The following is a 13771-nucleotide window of genomic DNA, read 5'->3' as shown; positions in this document are numbered from 1 at the left end:
GCAGTCCAATCAGCAGCAACATGTATATAAAACACGGGGTATTAAAGTGAACTTGCACAATGGGTTCAAGGAAAGTAATTTACAAATGTGTTCGATGCAGCTCGGTATACGCAACAACTGAGGATATTAGAAGACATGTTTGTCGTAAGTTTTATTGTAAAAATATAGGATATCAACATAATGATGTAGTTGTTTATATTTTTAGCTTCATTGCAAGTGTATGACATTTGGTATAGAAATAAACAATGGTAATTAAGTGCTTTTCCAAAAAATGAGAAAGAAAATACAGGGTATTAAAACAGTATGACCTACAAATAAAGTCAGTATGTGAGGCTAAATAGATGTATTTTAGTCTGAATTAGGTAAGATGTGTGCTTCCATTTCAGTTTCAGCAATCCCTTCACTCGATTGGGATGTTCTCTTTTGTTCTGGGCGGCAAGTGCAGTAACTGTAACATCGAGCATATTTTGTAGTATTAAACACATATTTATACCGACTTCATCAGGCTCAGAAAATTCTTCACAAAGAACACAAAGAATGAGCCTTCTCAGCTGCCATAGTTGCAACTCTTGCGTCATCAGAACAGTGTGTTCAACGCATCACCGTTTCTGTTTAAAAAACGTTGTGCAACGTTTTGCCGGGGCTGAACGCAGCCCTGGTTTGAGCTTCAGCAAGAGCCAATGAGGTTCATTCTCATGTAAGGCATCACGTTTGAACTTCAGCAAGAGCCAATGAGGTTCATTCTCGTGTTTCGCATCACGTTTGAGCTTCAGGAAGAACCAATGAGGTTAATTCTTGTGTTATGCATCACGTTTGAACTCCAGCAAGAGCCAATGAGGTTTGTTCAAGCAGGTTCGGTAGCGCTTTTGTTTATGTTCGCTGCTCAATGTTTAAAATGTATTCATCAAAAAGATCTTAATTTGTGTTACAAGGAGGACCGAAAGTTTTACGGGTTTGGAGCGACATGAGGGTGAGTAATTAATGACACAATTTTTGGGTGAACTATCCCTTTAAGATGTGTCACACTGGGAATTTTGGAAATGTCAGTTTACACTGTACACGGTTTTCACTGTAAATTAATGAATTAACTTTAATCAGTTAACAGGCTTTTGCTGTAGCATTTTTATAGTTTACATTGTATGCAATTTTCTCAAACCGACCAACCTGTCACTTGGTCATATGATTAGTGTGGGGGCAGAAGTGTCCCACACACATGCTGGCATAAGAAGTGTCTGTTCTGTGACTCAAAAGGGACAGTGTTGCAGGACAACAAACTGCTGGGCATGATGCCAATTGCATGAAACACACACACACACACACACACACACACACACACACAAGCAGCAGTAGTTAAGGTCAGGTTTTTCTCAAGGCAAACCAGTAGAGTGTGCAGAGGCTTGGGAAAACTGCAGAAGAATGCACGTTTGTGTGCAAAAAGTTGACCTAGTCATTTAGGTCACAACACAATGTAACTCAAGGCGGGCCCTATTATACAGCTGACAGTGCAGAGTCCCTCAAACTTAATTGAAGAGTAAATCACCTCTTATACCATAAACAAAAGACTCAATAGACCTTCAATAGAAATCACTCACTGCTCGAGATTAAAGAGAGTGAATGTATGAGCGCAAAAAGTCGGGAGAGCAGCTTATAAGTTTGTGAATGATCTGCCATAAAACTTTCTATAATGCAAGAGTTTCACAAACTGGGGTTCATTACAGAGCAAAACCCACTCATAATCTTGGGTAATGGATTTGGAGTTTGAACAAAAAAGAGAAAATTCTTACACCGTAAAACCCAGTAAGTTAACTCAACTCAAACTGATTGAGGAAACTGATTGCTTCAAACCATTAAAGTTTAAAAACAAATACATATGAGTATTTTGAACTTACATATATTGAGTCATATTCACTCATAATTTAGTCTTGGTTTAGTCAGTCATTTTGAGTATATGTAACTTGAATATTTTAAGTTCATTCCATTAATTAAGAGCTAAAATAACAAATAGGTTATTCATAACTTATTCGGTTTAAGTTCTGCTTAATGCATTGCAGTTTTTGAGTTAATATCACATTTTTTATTAAGTTGAATTAACTTTTTTTGTTAAATAAGTTAAATGTACTAATTTCATTTAGTGACTTTCAGTGTTAGGTTTTACAGTGAGTAAATTCTATATGAGAAGCTCAATGAATCACTTGCATCACATACAGAGAGTGTGACAGACTTGTGTAGGCATGATCATCTAGGCTACTTATATATTTTACAGGGATTTTTGAGTGTTTGATGTCAAAGGAATGGCTGTCCTCACCACATGCCCATGAGCCAGTCTGGCTGTAGACGGTCACTGAGATGAGAAGAGATGATAACGTCCCCTGAGTTCGCTGGCTTCTACTTCAAAAGGATGAGAGGCAGACAAGGACAACCACAAGTAACAAGGACTGGCACTGGATACTGTGGTATGAACTGCATTTTTTAAATGATGTGTCATGAATAAGGAGACTGAAACAGTAAATCGTTGTTAGGCGATTTGAAGGATCATGGGAAGGTGATCAGTCTTCGATTCACGTCTTTAATTCAGCTTATTTTGAAGGATGCATTAAGTGTATCCTCGACAGCCTCCAATCACCCACAATCCTTTGCACACATTCCAAATCACTAAAAAGAATTAGTGGGAAAATTAATCGGCACTGAGATTCCCCAGTTTCATTACTTAACGCAAGACAAAAAATGAGGCGGATATTATGTTTATGATATGTTTTCTTTTGTTTTGCAGTAAATTAATCCCTAAACTGTCCATTACGTAAACCACTGGGAGATTCACTACTAGCCACTAGGCATAAGAGTTATGATGGGTTTAGATGGAAAGGATCTCAAGCTGAAGCCGTTACTGTAGCTTTACCCATTAATAGACACGTAAATTCCAGCAAGGCTTCAACAACCATCATGAAACAACCTTTCACAATAGATGTTGCTTCACAGTGAACTCTGTTAGAGAGCTACATATGGCAGTTTATCTGTTCAATAAAACGTCTTATTCACCTGTTGAGTAATAAAAACACCATCTCTGTGTCGCTTTTACAACATTTCAAATCCCTCAGTTCTCGCCATCTCTGAGAAGCCAAGCTAATGTTGGTTCTTGTTTTATTACGAGCTGTCGTTCTCTTTTCTCCAGCAGACTCTCCTCTGTTCAGCGTTTGATTAAAACGGGTGATTCCCCGGAGGTTGGAGATTTAGCTGCTCCATATCAACCTTTCTCTCTCGTTGTGACAACTAACCTCTGACCTCCCACACCAGACACACACACACTCACCTAACCTCTAGTCTAAACTCTCACACCAGACGTGTTAAAGCAGCCAGAGCAACTTTTCTCTATTTACAGATACGAGACGTGCACGGGCGAGTAGGGTTGGGTATCGAGAACCGGTTCCATTTTAGAACCGGTAACAAATTTCCAAAAAACGGGTATTCGATAAGACGCACGCATTACGATTCCTCTAATCGATTCCTGACTATCCGTTATTTCAAATGTAGGCGCGCGGCAAGCACGTTCATAATAGAAGCAACATGGGCGCGACGAGCATGCGGTGCGTGGCGCTCGTTTTTGCAGGCGCGCCAATGCCTCGGCGAGATGAAAACATCTCAACTTTTCAGAATGGCGCAAGCGGTGCGCAGGTCAAGTGACAAAAAACAACCGACCTTTCTGTAACATCAAAAGCTCGGCTGAACAGCTGATCATAGCTGAACAGGGCGTGTTTTTATTTCTCATCTCCATAAATATATCTAGTAGCCTAGTAAATGGTTGGTTGCATAGCAACGACAGACGCCACGGGAGCGCAAGCGCTTGTGGAAAGAAGGAGAAAGCGGCGCGGCCGTGCTTTTCCATGCATTTTTAGACGCGATATGTGAACGGTCTCTAATTCAGGAATCTATTTGTGGCTTAAAATAATTTTTGTTTAGTTTAAAATGGAGATCATGATTACATACATCAGACAACTACTCAGAATAACATGTTTAGTATAATAGTCTATTTAAAAAAAAAAAAAAACTAGTTTGAATAATTAATTCAAACACTAATTAATTCAGTGTCTCATAAATACTTGTTTAATGAATGAATGATTCACCGTTTTTGAACGAATCTCTCGAGTCTTCAATAAATATTTCAATTTAAAAAAACAGTCGATTTTTGCCACCTACTGCTGGAGTAATAATGTAATCAACACCTTTATATGAAGAGACTCCTTTCACTTTAGCCATTTTATTGGTTATTGCTTAAAATTGGCAAGAATAAAAGGTAGAAATATTTATTCTTCCATTATTTGCCCTTTTTTCTCCCTCCAAAAAATATTGGAATCGGAAACAAGAATCGATAAGAACCGGATTCGATAAGCAGAATCGCTAAAAATGAAACGATACCCAACCCTACGGGCGAGTGACGCATGTACACGCAATTTCTCGTGAAAAACGATCCTGACAGGCCCGGTTTCACAGACAGGACTTAGGAGTAGACCTTAGTTAAATTAGGACATTTAAGTAGCTTTTATAAACGTACTATAGAAAAAAACATTACTGGCTGAGACTAAACAATGGCACTGACATATTTAAAGACGCATCAGTGCAAATTGCTCTCAGTTAAAACCGCTCAAACATGCATTTTAGTCTGAAACTAGGCTTGAGCCTCGTCTGTGAAAACACTTATGCTTAACAGTGAATCAAGTAGTGTTTTTGCACCGTGACCACAGAAGCATTTATGACGTAACCAGCACAATAACTAGACTGTCCCAGTGCCATAGAGAGAGAGAGTTGCGACACTCCCATAGACCTCCGTTGTAAATAATGGCGGCGCTTTTAACCGCCTACTTCCGGGATATGAAGATCGGAATAGTTCCAAACACTGTCATTTGGGCGTTGGACACCATTCACTTACATTGCTGCGCGTCGAGTTGTTCCAGAGTTAAGTTGCCGAAATATCGACCTCTTTTGAATTGTCAACTGTCTATATTGTATCAGAGGCCCTTTGCGATGCTTATACTGGTCTTCATTTGTACATGCACAGCGTAATTATTTATATTTTATGTTGGTTGTTTCAACCAATTTTCAAGCACTGCCTGCTAGCTAACGTTAGTTAGCTAGCGCGACTTCGTCAGCTAAGAGTTCGGTAATGAATCGCTACCACCTTTATAGCAACTTTTATTTAATTTAATTTTTTGGGATATACTAACTTTTCATTATGTTATTATTGTCTTGTGTGAAGCGGCTTGTGAGAACAATGCTGGACCTTTAGGATTGTTATGGCCATCACCAGTCCTGTCTGTTTCATGGATCACCTGCCCCTGGTTTTTGTTTTTCTTGTTCACACACACAAGCACACATTTTTGTTGTCTGTCATTGTTTAATAAAAAATATTTTATTTGAAAACCTTCATTTGTATCAGCCATGCTTAAATTCGTTTTTAATCTGTTATAGTTTTGATAATGTGTATGGCTTAATCTTAAAATAATATTCTTAGTCTTAACATGATTATGTTTCACGTTGTGGTCCTGGGGGGTGGCCACTTTCATCAGAAGAAGTGAGCTAGCTTCTAAGCGAATTCTGAACGGACCGCCACGGCAGACCTCTTTGCGTGATCACGAAGGTAGGCTAATGGCTGAATCAAAATTTATAAGCAAAATCACGGGAATCAATAGCCTAATACAGCCCAGTTGTGCTAAAATAAATATCATGACGTCCATCATCAGATGAATGATATGGAAAAGTTAAGTTAGAGCCGCCGGTGCCAGACCGGAGTAAAGATAGTTTTGCGGTTTGATTTTCTTTATTGTTTTGGCTACGGTCCCGCCGTGCGGTGTCGTAGACATGCAAATAATATCTCATTTCGTTATTCATGATTTGTGAATTTGTGTGACGCGGTCCTCCGGTCCGAAATACGTGTATTTTTTTATACCGACTTTTATTTTTAAATTGCGTATAACTCCAAAAGTCGGTCACTTAGAAGACTGAACCCAGCTTCATCTTGTCCTGCTTGATTTGTGAATTTTTTCACAGCAAAGCTCATGTCCATAAACCGTTTGGTAAGTCCGCTAGACAGGGATTTGGTAAATAGCCGTTCTTCACGTTTAACATCAATTTATAATAAACACAGACAGCTGGATTACAAAAACACTTGTTTTATATTGAGCTTGATTTGTGAAAACTTTCACATTGCGGTTTGGCCCAGTTAACCCTTCCCTGAGTGTTTAAAATAACCATTCTGATTTGTGAAAGGTTCCACAGTTAAGTTTGGATAAGTTAACCCTTCCCTGAGTGTTTAAATGGCCCACTCTGATTTGTGAAAGGTTCCACAGTGCAGTTTGGGTCAGGTAACCCTTCCCTGAGTGTTTAAATTAACCATTTTGATTTGTGAAAGGTTCCACAGTTAAGTTTGGGTCAGTTAACCATTCCATGAGTGTTTAAATTAACCATTTTGATTTGTGAAAGGTTCCACGGTGCAGTTTGGGTCAGGTAACCCTTCCCTGAGTGTTTAAATTAACCATTTTGATTTGTGAAAGGTTCCACGGTGCAGTTTGGGTCAGTTAACCCTCCCCTGAGTGTTTAAATTAACCATTTTGATTTGTGAAAGGTTCCACGGTGCAGTTTGGCCCAGTTAACCCTTCCCTGGCTGAGTGTTTAAATTAACCATTCTGATTTGTGAAAGGTTCCACAGTTAAGTTTGGGTCAGTTAACCCTCCCCTGAGTGTTTAAATTAACCATTTTGATTTGTGAAAGGTTCCACGGTGCAGTTTGGGCCAGTTAACCCTTCCCTGAGTGTTTAAATGGCCCACTCTGATTTGTGAAAGGTGTGCACAGTTCAGTTTGGGTCAGTTAAACCTTCCCTGAGTGACCAACTGACCCAAACTAAACTGTGAAACTTTTCACAAATCAGAAAGGGACATCTAAACACTCATGGAAGGTTTAACTGACCCAAATTTAACTGTGGAACCTTTCACAAATCAGAATGGTACATTTAAACACTCAGGGAAGGTTTAAGTATTCCAAACTGAACTGTGAAACCTTTCACAAATCAGAATGGTTAATTTAAACACTCATGGAAGGGTTAACTGACCCAAACTGCACCGTGGAACCTTTCACAAATCAGAATGGTTATTTTAAACACTTAGGGAAGGGTTAATGCCCAAACTTACCTGTGGAACCTTTCGCAAATCAGAATGGGACCTTTAGACCGTCAGGGAAGGTTTAACTGGGCCAAACTGAACTGTGGAACCTTTCACAGATCAGAATGGTTAATTTAAACACTCAGGGAAGGTTTAACTGACCCAAACTGAACTGTGAAAGTTTTCACAAATCAGAAAGGGTCATTTAAACACTCAGGGAAGGTTTAACTGACCCAAACTGAACTGTGAAACCTTTCACAAATCAGAATGGGACATTTAAACCGTCAGGGAAGGTTTAAGTGACCCAAACTGAACTGTGAAACCTTTCACAGATCAAAATGGTTATTTTAAACACTCAGGGAAGGGTTAACTGGCCCAAACTGACCTGTGGAACCTTTCACAAATCAGAATGGGCCATTTAAACACTCAGGGGAGGGTTAACTGACCCAAACTGCACTGTGGAACCTTTCGCAAATCAGAATGGTTAACTTTAACACTCGGGGAAGGGTTAACTGACCCAAACTGCACTGTGGAACCTTTCACAAATAAGAATGGAACATTTAAACACTCAGGAAAGGGTTAACAGACCCAAACTGACCTGTGGAACCTTTTACAAATCAAAATGGGCCATTTAAACACTCAGGGAAGGGTTACCTGACCCAAACTGCACTGTGGAACCTTTCACAAATCAGAATGGGCCATTTAAACACTCAGGGAAGGGTTACCTGACCCAAACTGCACTGTGGAACCTTTCACAAATCAGAATGGTTAACTTTAACACTCGGGGAAGGGTTAACTGACCCAAACTGCACCGTGGAACCTTTCACAAATCAAAATGGTTAATTTAAACACTCAGGGAATGGTTAACTGACCCAAACTGCACTGTGGAACCTTTCACAAATCAGAATGGTTAATTTTAACACTCAGGGACGGGTTACCTGACCCAAACTGCACTGTGGAACCTTTCACAAATCAGAATGGTTAACTTTAACACTCAGGGAAGGGTTAACTGACCCAAACTGCACTGTGGAACCTTTCACAAATCAGAATGGTTAATTTTAACACTCAGGGAAGGGTTACCTGACCCAAACTGCACTGTGGAACCTTTCACAAATCAGAATGGTTAATTTAAACACTCAGGGAAGGGTTAACTGGCCCAAACTGCACTGTGGAACCTTTCACAAATCAGAATGGTTAATTTAAACACTCAGGGAAGGGTTAACTGACCCAAACTGCACTGTGGAACCTTTCACAAATCAGAATGGTTAATTTTAACACTCAGGGAAGGGTTAACTGGGCCAAACTGCACCGTGGAACCTTTCACAAATCAGAATAGTTAATTTAAACACTCAGGGAAGGGTTAACTGACCCAAACTGCACTGTGGAACCTTTCACAAATCAAAATGGTTAATTTAAACACTCAGGGACGGGTTACCTGACCCAAACTGCACTGTGGAACCTTTCACAAATCAGAATGGTTAACTTTAACACTCAGGGAAGGGTTAACTGACCCAAACTGCACAGTGGAACCTTTCACAAATCAAAAAGGGTCATCTAAACACTCAGGGAAGGGTTAACTGGGCCAAACTGCACTGTGGAACCTTTCACAAATCAGAATGGTTAATTTAAACACTCAGGGAAGGTTTAACTGGCCCAAACTGCACTGTGGAACCTTTCACAAATCAGAATGGTTAACTTTAACACTCAGTGAAGGGTTAACTGACCCAAACTGCACAGTGGAACCTTTCACAAATCAAAAAGGGTCATCTAAACACTCAGGGAAGGGTTAACTGGGCCAAACTGCACTGTGGAACCTTTCACAAATCAGAATGGTACATTTAAACACTCAGGGAAGGTTTAACTGGCCCAAACTTAACTGTGAAACCTTTCACAAATCAGAATGGTTATTTTAAACACTCAGGGAAGGGTTCACAGATCAGAATGGTTAATTTAAACACTCAGGGAAGGTTTAACTGGCCCAAACTGACCTGTGGAACCTTTCACAAATCAGAATGGGACATTTAAACACTCATGGAAGGGTTAACTGACCCAAACTTAACTGTGGAACCTTTCACAAATCAGAATGGGCCATTTTAACACTCAGGGAAGGGTTAACTGGGCCAAACTGCACTCTGGAACCTTTCACAAATCAGAGTGGGCCATTTAAACACTCAGGGAAGGGTTAACTTACCCAAACTTAACTGTGGAACCTTTCACAAATCAGAGTGGGCCATTTAAACACTCAGGGAAGGGTTAACTTACCCAAACTTAACTGTGGAAACTTTCACAAATCAGAATGGTTATTTTAAACACTCAGGGAAGGGTTAACTGGGCCAAACCGCACTGTGAAAGTTTTCACAAATCAAGCTCAATATAAAACAAGTGTTTTTGTAATCCAGCTGTCTGTGTTTATTATAAATTGATGTTAAACGTGAAGAACGGCTATTTACCAAATCCCTGTCTAGCGGACTTACCAAACGGTTTATGGACATGAGCTTTGCTGTGAAAAAATTCACAAATCAAGCAGGACAAGATGAAGCTGGGTTCAGTCTTCTAAGTGACCGACTTTTGGAGTTATACGCAATTTAAAAATAAAAGTCGGTATAAAAAAATACACGTATTTCGGACCGGAGGACCGCGTCACACAAATTCACAAATCATGAATAACGAAATGAGATATTATTTGCATGTCTACGACACCGCACGGCGGGACCGTAGCCAAAACAATAAAGAAAATCAAACCGCAAAACTATCTTTACTCCGGTCTAAAACCGGGTGCTACCCATGCGAACATGAACACTATAAGCTTTTCCCTCCAAAAATATAGCCTAAAACGTATCTCCAAATGCAAAACTGACATTAACAAAATGCAATAATGCTATAACAGCTGAAAAAGTACTTGGGTGTGTGTTTTATTTTATATTTACCGTTCAATAATGCAATCGCTGCTGTCTGTCCCATAGAAGAACATGACAGCCAGCGTACGTTTTGGAACTATTGGGGCTTACATGAACCACGTGACAGCCATAGCGGCGACATCAAAGAGTGTCGCAACTCTCTCTCTCTATGGCTCTGGACTGTCCTATTCTAGCACTCGATGCTGAGGACTCTGAGTCAGCCTCTTTATTGAAGAGCAACAACCGTTACACAACATTTCAAGAATTCAGTGATTCACAGCTAGATGTCGAGTGAATAAGTGTCTAACGGTTTTAACTGATCTCTGGTCAGCTTTATAACAGGTTATTTTTTAATTAATTGTAATACTTATGCAGGTATAATATAGTAAAGGATGATACTGACCTAATTTCACAGGCCCTGCCTAGTAACACAAAACAAGCACAACTAAAAATAATTTGCATATGGTTTGTAAAAGGTGTCATTACACATTTCTGGGCAAAGACAGAAATGTCAGTGCGGTGTTTTGAGTACAATTTACAAAGCAATAGGTTCAGAGTTTAAAAAATCTGTTTCTCCCATTTTCAGCATCATTACTAGTCTTCAGTGTCACATGATCATCCAGAAATCATTCTGATATGCGGCTCAAGAAACATTTGATTATTATTGAAAATGGCTGTGCAGCGAAATGACTTTTCAGGATTCTTTGAATAGAAATTTTAAAACAGTATTTACTTAAAATAGTAATATTTTTCTAACATTATAAATGTTGACTCACTTTTAATTAACTTAATAGGTTCTAAATACTGGCCTCAGTCTGAAAGAACATGAAACATGAAAGGACAAGCAGAATGCAACTAGTAAAACACTGCCATTTAATAAAAACAAAAGCTCCAGGTTCAATGTCTGGGAACCAGACTCTGGGTGCAATGCTTCAGAAGACATAATTTGATTTAAAAAACAAAACAAAACAAAAACTACATACTTACAAACTCACCAAAGCCGACCATCTCAGAGAAAAGGGAATAAAAGTAAAAGGATGAAGTGGAAGAGAAAGGAGAAAAATAAAATAACCTTTCCATTCACTCCTTACCTTGTATTGTGAAGTACAAAGCTAACTGACACAGCTAAGCAAGTCACATCCAATAAAAACACTTTTCATATCCGGACTCTTTCCTTTGAATGGCGTGTGTGTGTTCCTCTATTCAGCCATTAAACACCCTGAACTGTTCCCAGAGGTCTCTAAATGCAGGCTTGTGTGTAACTGGCATGTATCTGAGTGTTATTTCTTTGCAAAGGAGATTTTCATTGCATTGCTCTGTGTGATCTTAAAGCCTTGCAACGCTTCTCTGGCTGCACCCGCCTGCACCTCATTATCAAACTCCACAAAGGCGATGTCGTGACGGCCGGGGACAAGACGGACTTCTTTGAATCCAGGGAACCTATGAGAAGAAAGCAACATTGTAATTAGCAAAAGATTATGCATTTTAAAAATGACAGTTTTGGACAGAGAGGTGGATTTGCAAACAAATACTCACTGGTTGAACAGCATGGACAACATGAGCTCGTTGGTCTCCTCTGGGAGATTGGTGAGAAACAGGATGTGGTTGGGAGGGTTTTCCGACACCTACAAACAAAATGAACGTTAATAATGAAGTCACAAACCAAGCATGTGTCTTTATTCTAATCTTAATACATACCTGCTGTGGCATCTGGCCAGGCATTTGTCCTGGCATCATCTGACCTGGTGGCATGGCACCGGGTGGCATCTGTCCGGGTGCCATGCCGGGCGGAGGCATCATGCCAGGCGGAGGCATGTAGGGAGGCTGACCGGGCATTGGCATCATGCGAGGAGTTTGGCTCATGGGCGGCATTCCCTGCAAATGACAAAAAAAGAAGAAGAAAAAATAAAAATAAAATCAATAACAGCCTTTAAATAGGCCACAATTGAACAAACACACCAAATCCCAAAGATCCCATATATACTAACAGGCATAGCGGCAGGTACTCCGGCCATAGCAGGGGTGGCAGCGGACGCCCCCTTCTTCCCAGCACCTGCTTCCGGGACTTTAGGCTTTTTCTTCTCTTTCTTACGGTCTCGCTCCACATATGTGCCCTTCATTTTTGCAATGATATCGGAGTCCAGCTTCGAATACTGAATACGCTGTGAATAGAACGAATTTTAAAAGCATTTTAGTACAGAATGGAGTTTAATTAAAAGACATCAATTACTTCAAAATATATAAGATTTCAGTAAGATTATGTTTTTTGAAAGAAGTCTCTTCTGCTCACCAAGGCTGCATTTATTTGATCAAAAAGACAGTAAAATAGTAATGTTGTGAAATATTACTACAATTAAAAATAAAGAGTTCTCTTTATGAACGCATTTTAAAATGTAATTTATTCCTGTGGTATGCTGAATTTTCTGCATCATTTCTCCAGTCTTAAATGTCACATGATCCTTCAGAAATCATTCTAATATGATGATTTGTTGCACAAGAAACATGTTTTTGTAACATTATTAATGTTGAAAACAGTTATGCTGCTTAATATTTTTGAGGAAACCAATCCTTTTTATCCATGAATAGAAAGTTCAAAAGAACAGCGAGAAATCTTTACTCTCACTTTTGATCAAATTAATGCATCCTTGCTGAAAGAAATGTAATAAAGATTCAGAATAATCTATCAATCCATCTCCAGACTTTTGAACACTAGGGTAACACTACTGTTGAAAAGTTTAGATTCTATATAACAAATCCTGAAAAAAAATAATAGATCATACCATGGGTTTATCATAGAAAGGGAAGCCTTGCATAGAGCGGAGTGCATTGGAAGCACTGTTGATCTCCTTGAAGATCACAAAGGCCTGACCCCTCATCTTCAGGCTAGGAGACACAAGGATGTCCAGGATTTGTCCAAACTGGGAGAAAATAGCGTACAACGACTTTTTCAGCTCTGTTAAAAACAAGAGAAAAGGAAAAGGGTTACAACATGAACAATATGCAAAAATCAAAGCCAAATAAAATAAAATCTAGTTTTATTAAAAACAATCAGATAAACAAAACCATACCATCTTTTTTGATCTTCTCATTCAAGTTGTTAATGTAAATAGTGTGGTTCAGCCTCATCTCCTGGCCAGCCATGATTCTGAAGTGATAAACACAGATAGTAAACGCTCTGAAAGGAATGAAACTTCAACATGCGTCCGCCCAAAAACTAGGAAAAAAAAGAGCTTATTGAGCACATGGCAAAAGATGGAAGTAGTTGTGATTCGGTAAAAGTCCTAAAGATGAAAGAAATACATAGTCTATTATTAATTTCTAATTGCACGCTACATAAAACAGTGAATGACTAACCTACCTCGTTGTTTACAAGGAAGCTAGTGAGTTAGCATGTCAACTAATCAGACAAATAATTAATTTTTCCATCAGTGGAAAACACGTATTTTTATATAATAAGTTAAAAGGCTAATAAGAACCAAAAAATACGCATTAGATTAATTTACTCACAATTATTTGTCGAGCTCCAGCCGACTACAAACCTGAATGAAAATCCACACGGTTAAAAGAGCGCACAACTTCCGCCTGAAAAACCGCCTTCTCGAAAATATAAGAGGATTCGATTGGACAGCTGGTCTCACGGCGAGCCTGTCGATTGGTTGTCTATTGAGCACATCCGACTTCCAACACACATTCTGATTGGATACTTTTGGAGCGGGCGAGCCATTCTAT

General features: G+C 39.3%; 1 protein-coding gene across 1 annotated transcript; it reads right to left on the bottom strand.

Annotated features, from left to right (window-relative positions):
• Positions 1-10898: 10898 nt before the first annotated feature.
• snrpa (small nuclear ribonucleoprotein polypeptide A) lies at positions 10899-13682 on the bottom strand. Its single transcript, XM_082181876.1, has 7 exons — positions 13550-13682; positions 13111-13187; positions 12823-12995; positions 12031-12204; positions 11741-11917; positions 11579-11667; positions 10899-11482 (listed from the first exon to the last, which is right to left on the bottom strand). The coding sequence occupies exons 2-7, from the start codon at positions 13181-13183 to the stop codon at positions 11323-11325; spliced, it is 846 nt and encodes a 281-aa protein (XP_082038002.1). The 5' UTR covers positions 13184-13187; positions 13550-13682; the 3' UTR covers positions 10899-11322.
• Positions 13683-13771: the final 89 nt, after the last annotated feature.

Source organism: Leuciscus leuciscus (assembly GCF_965113295.1).
Source record: "Leuciscus leuciscus genome assembly, chromosome: 10".
In the NCBI taxonomy this organism is placed as follows: domain Eukaryota; kingdom Metazoa; phylum Chordata; class Actinopteri; order Cypriniformes; family Leuciscidae; genus Leuciscus; species Leuciscus leuciscus.
This window is presented reverse-complemented; position numbering and strand designations above follow the sequence as displayed.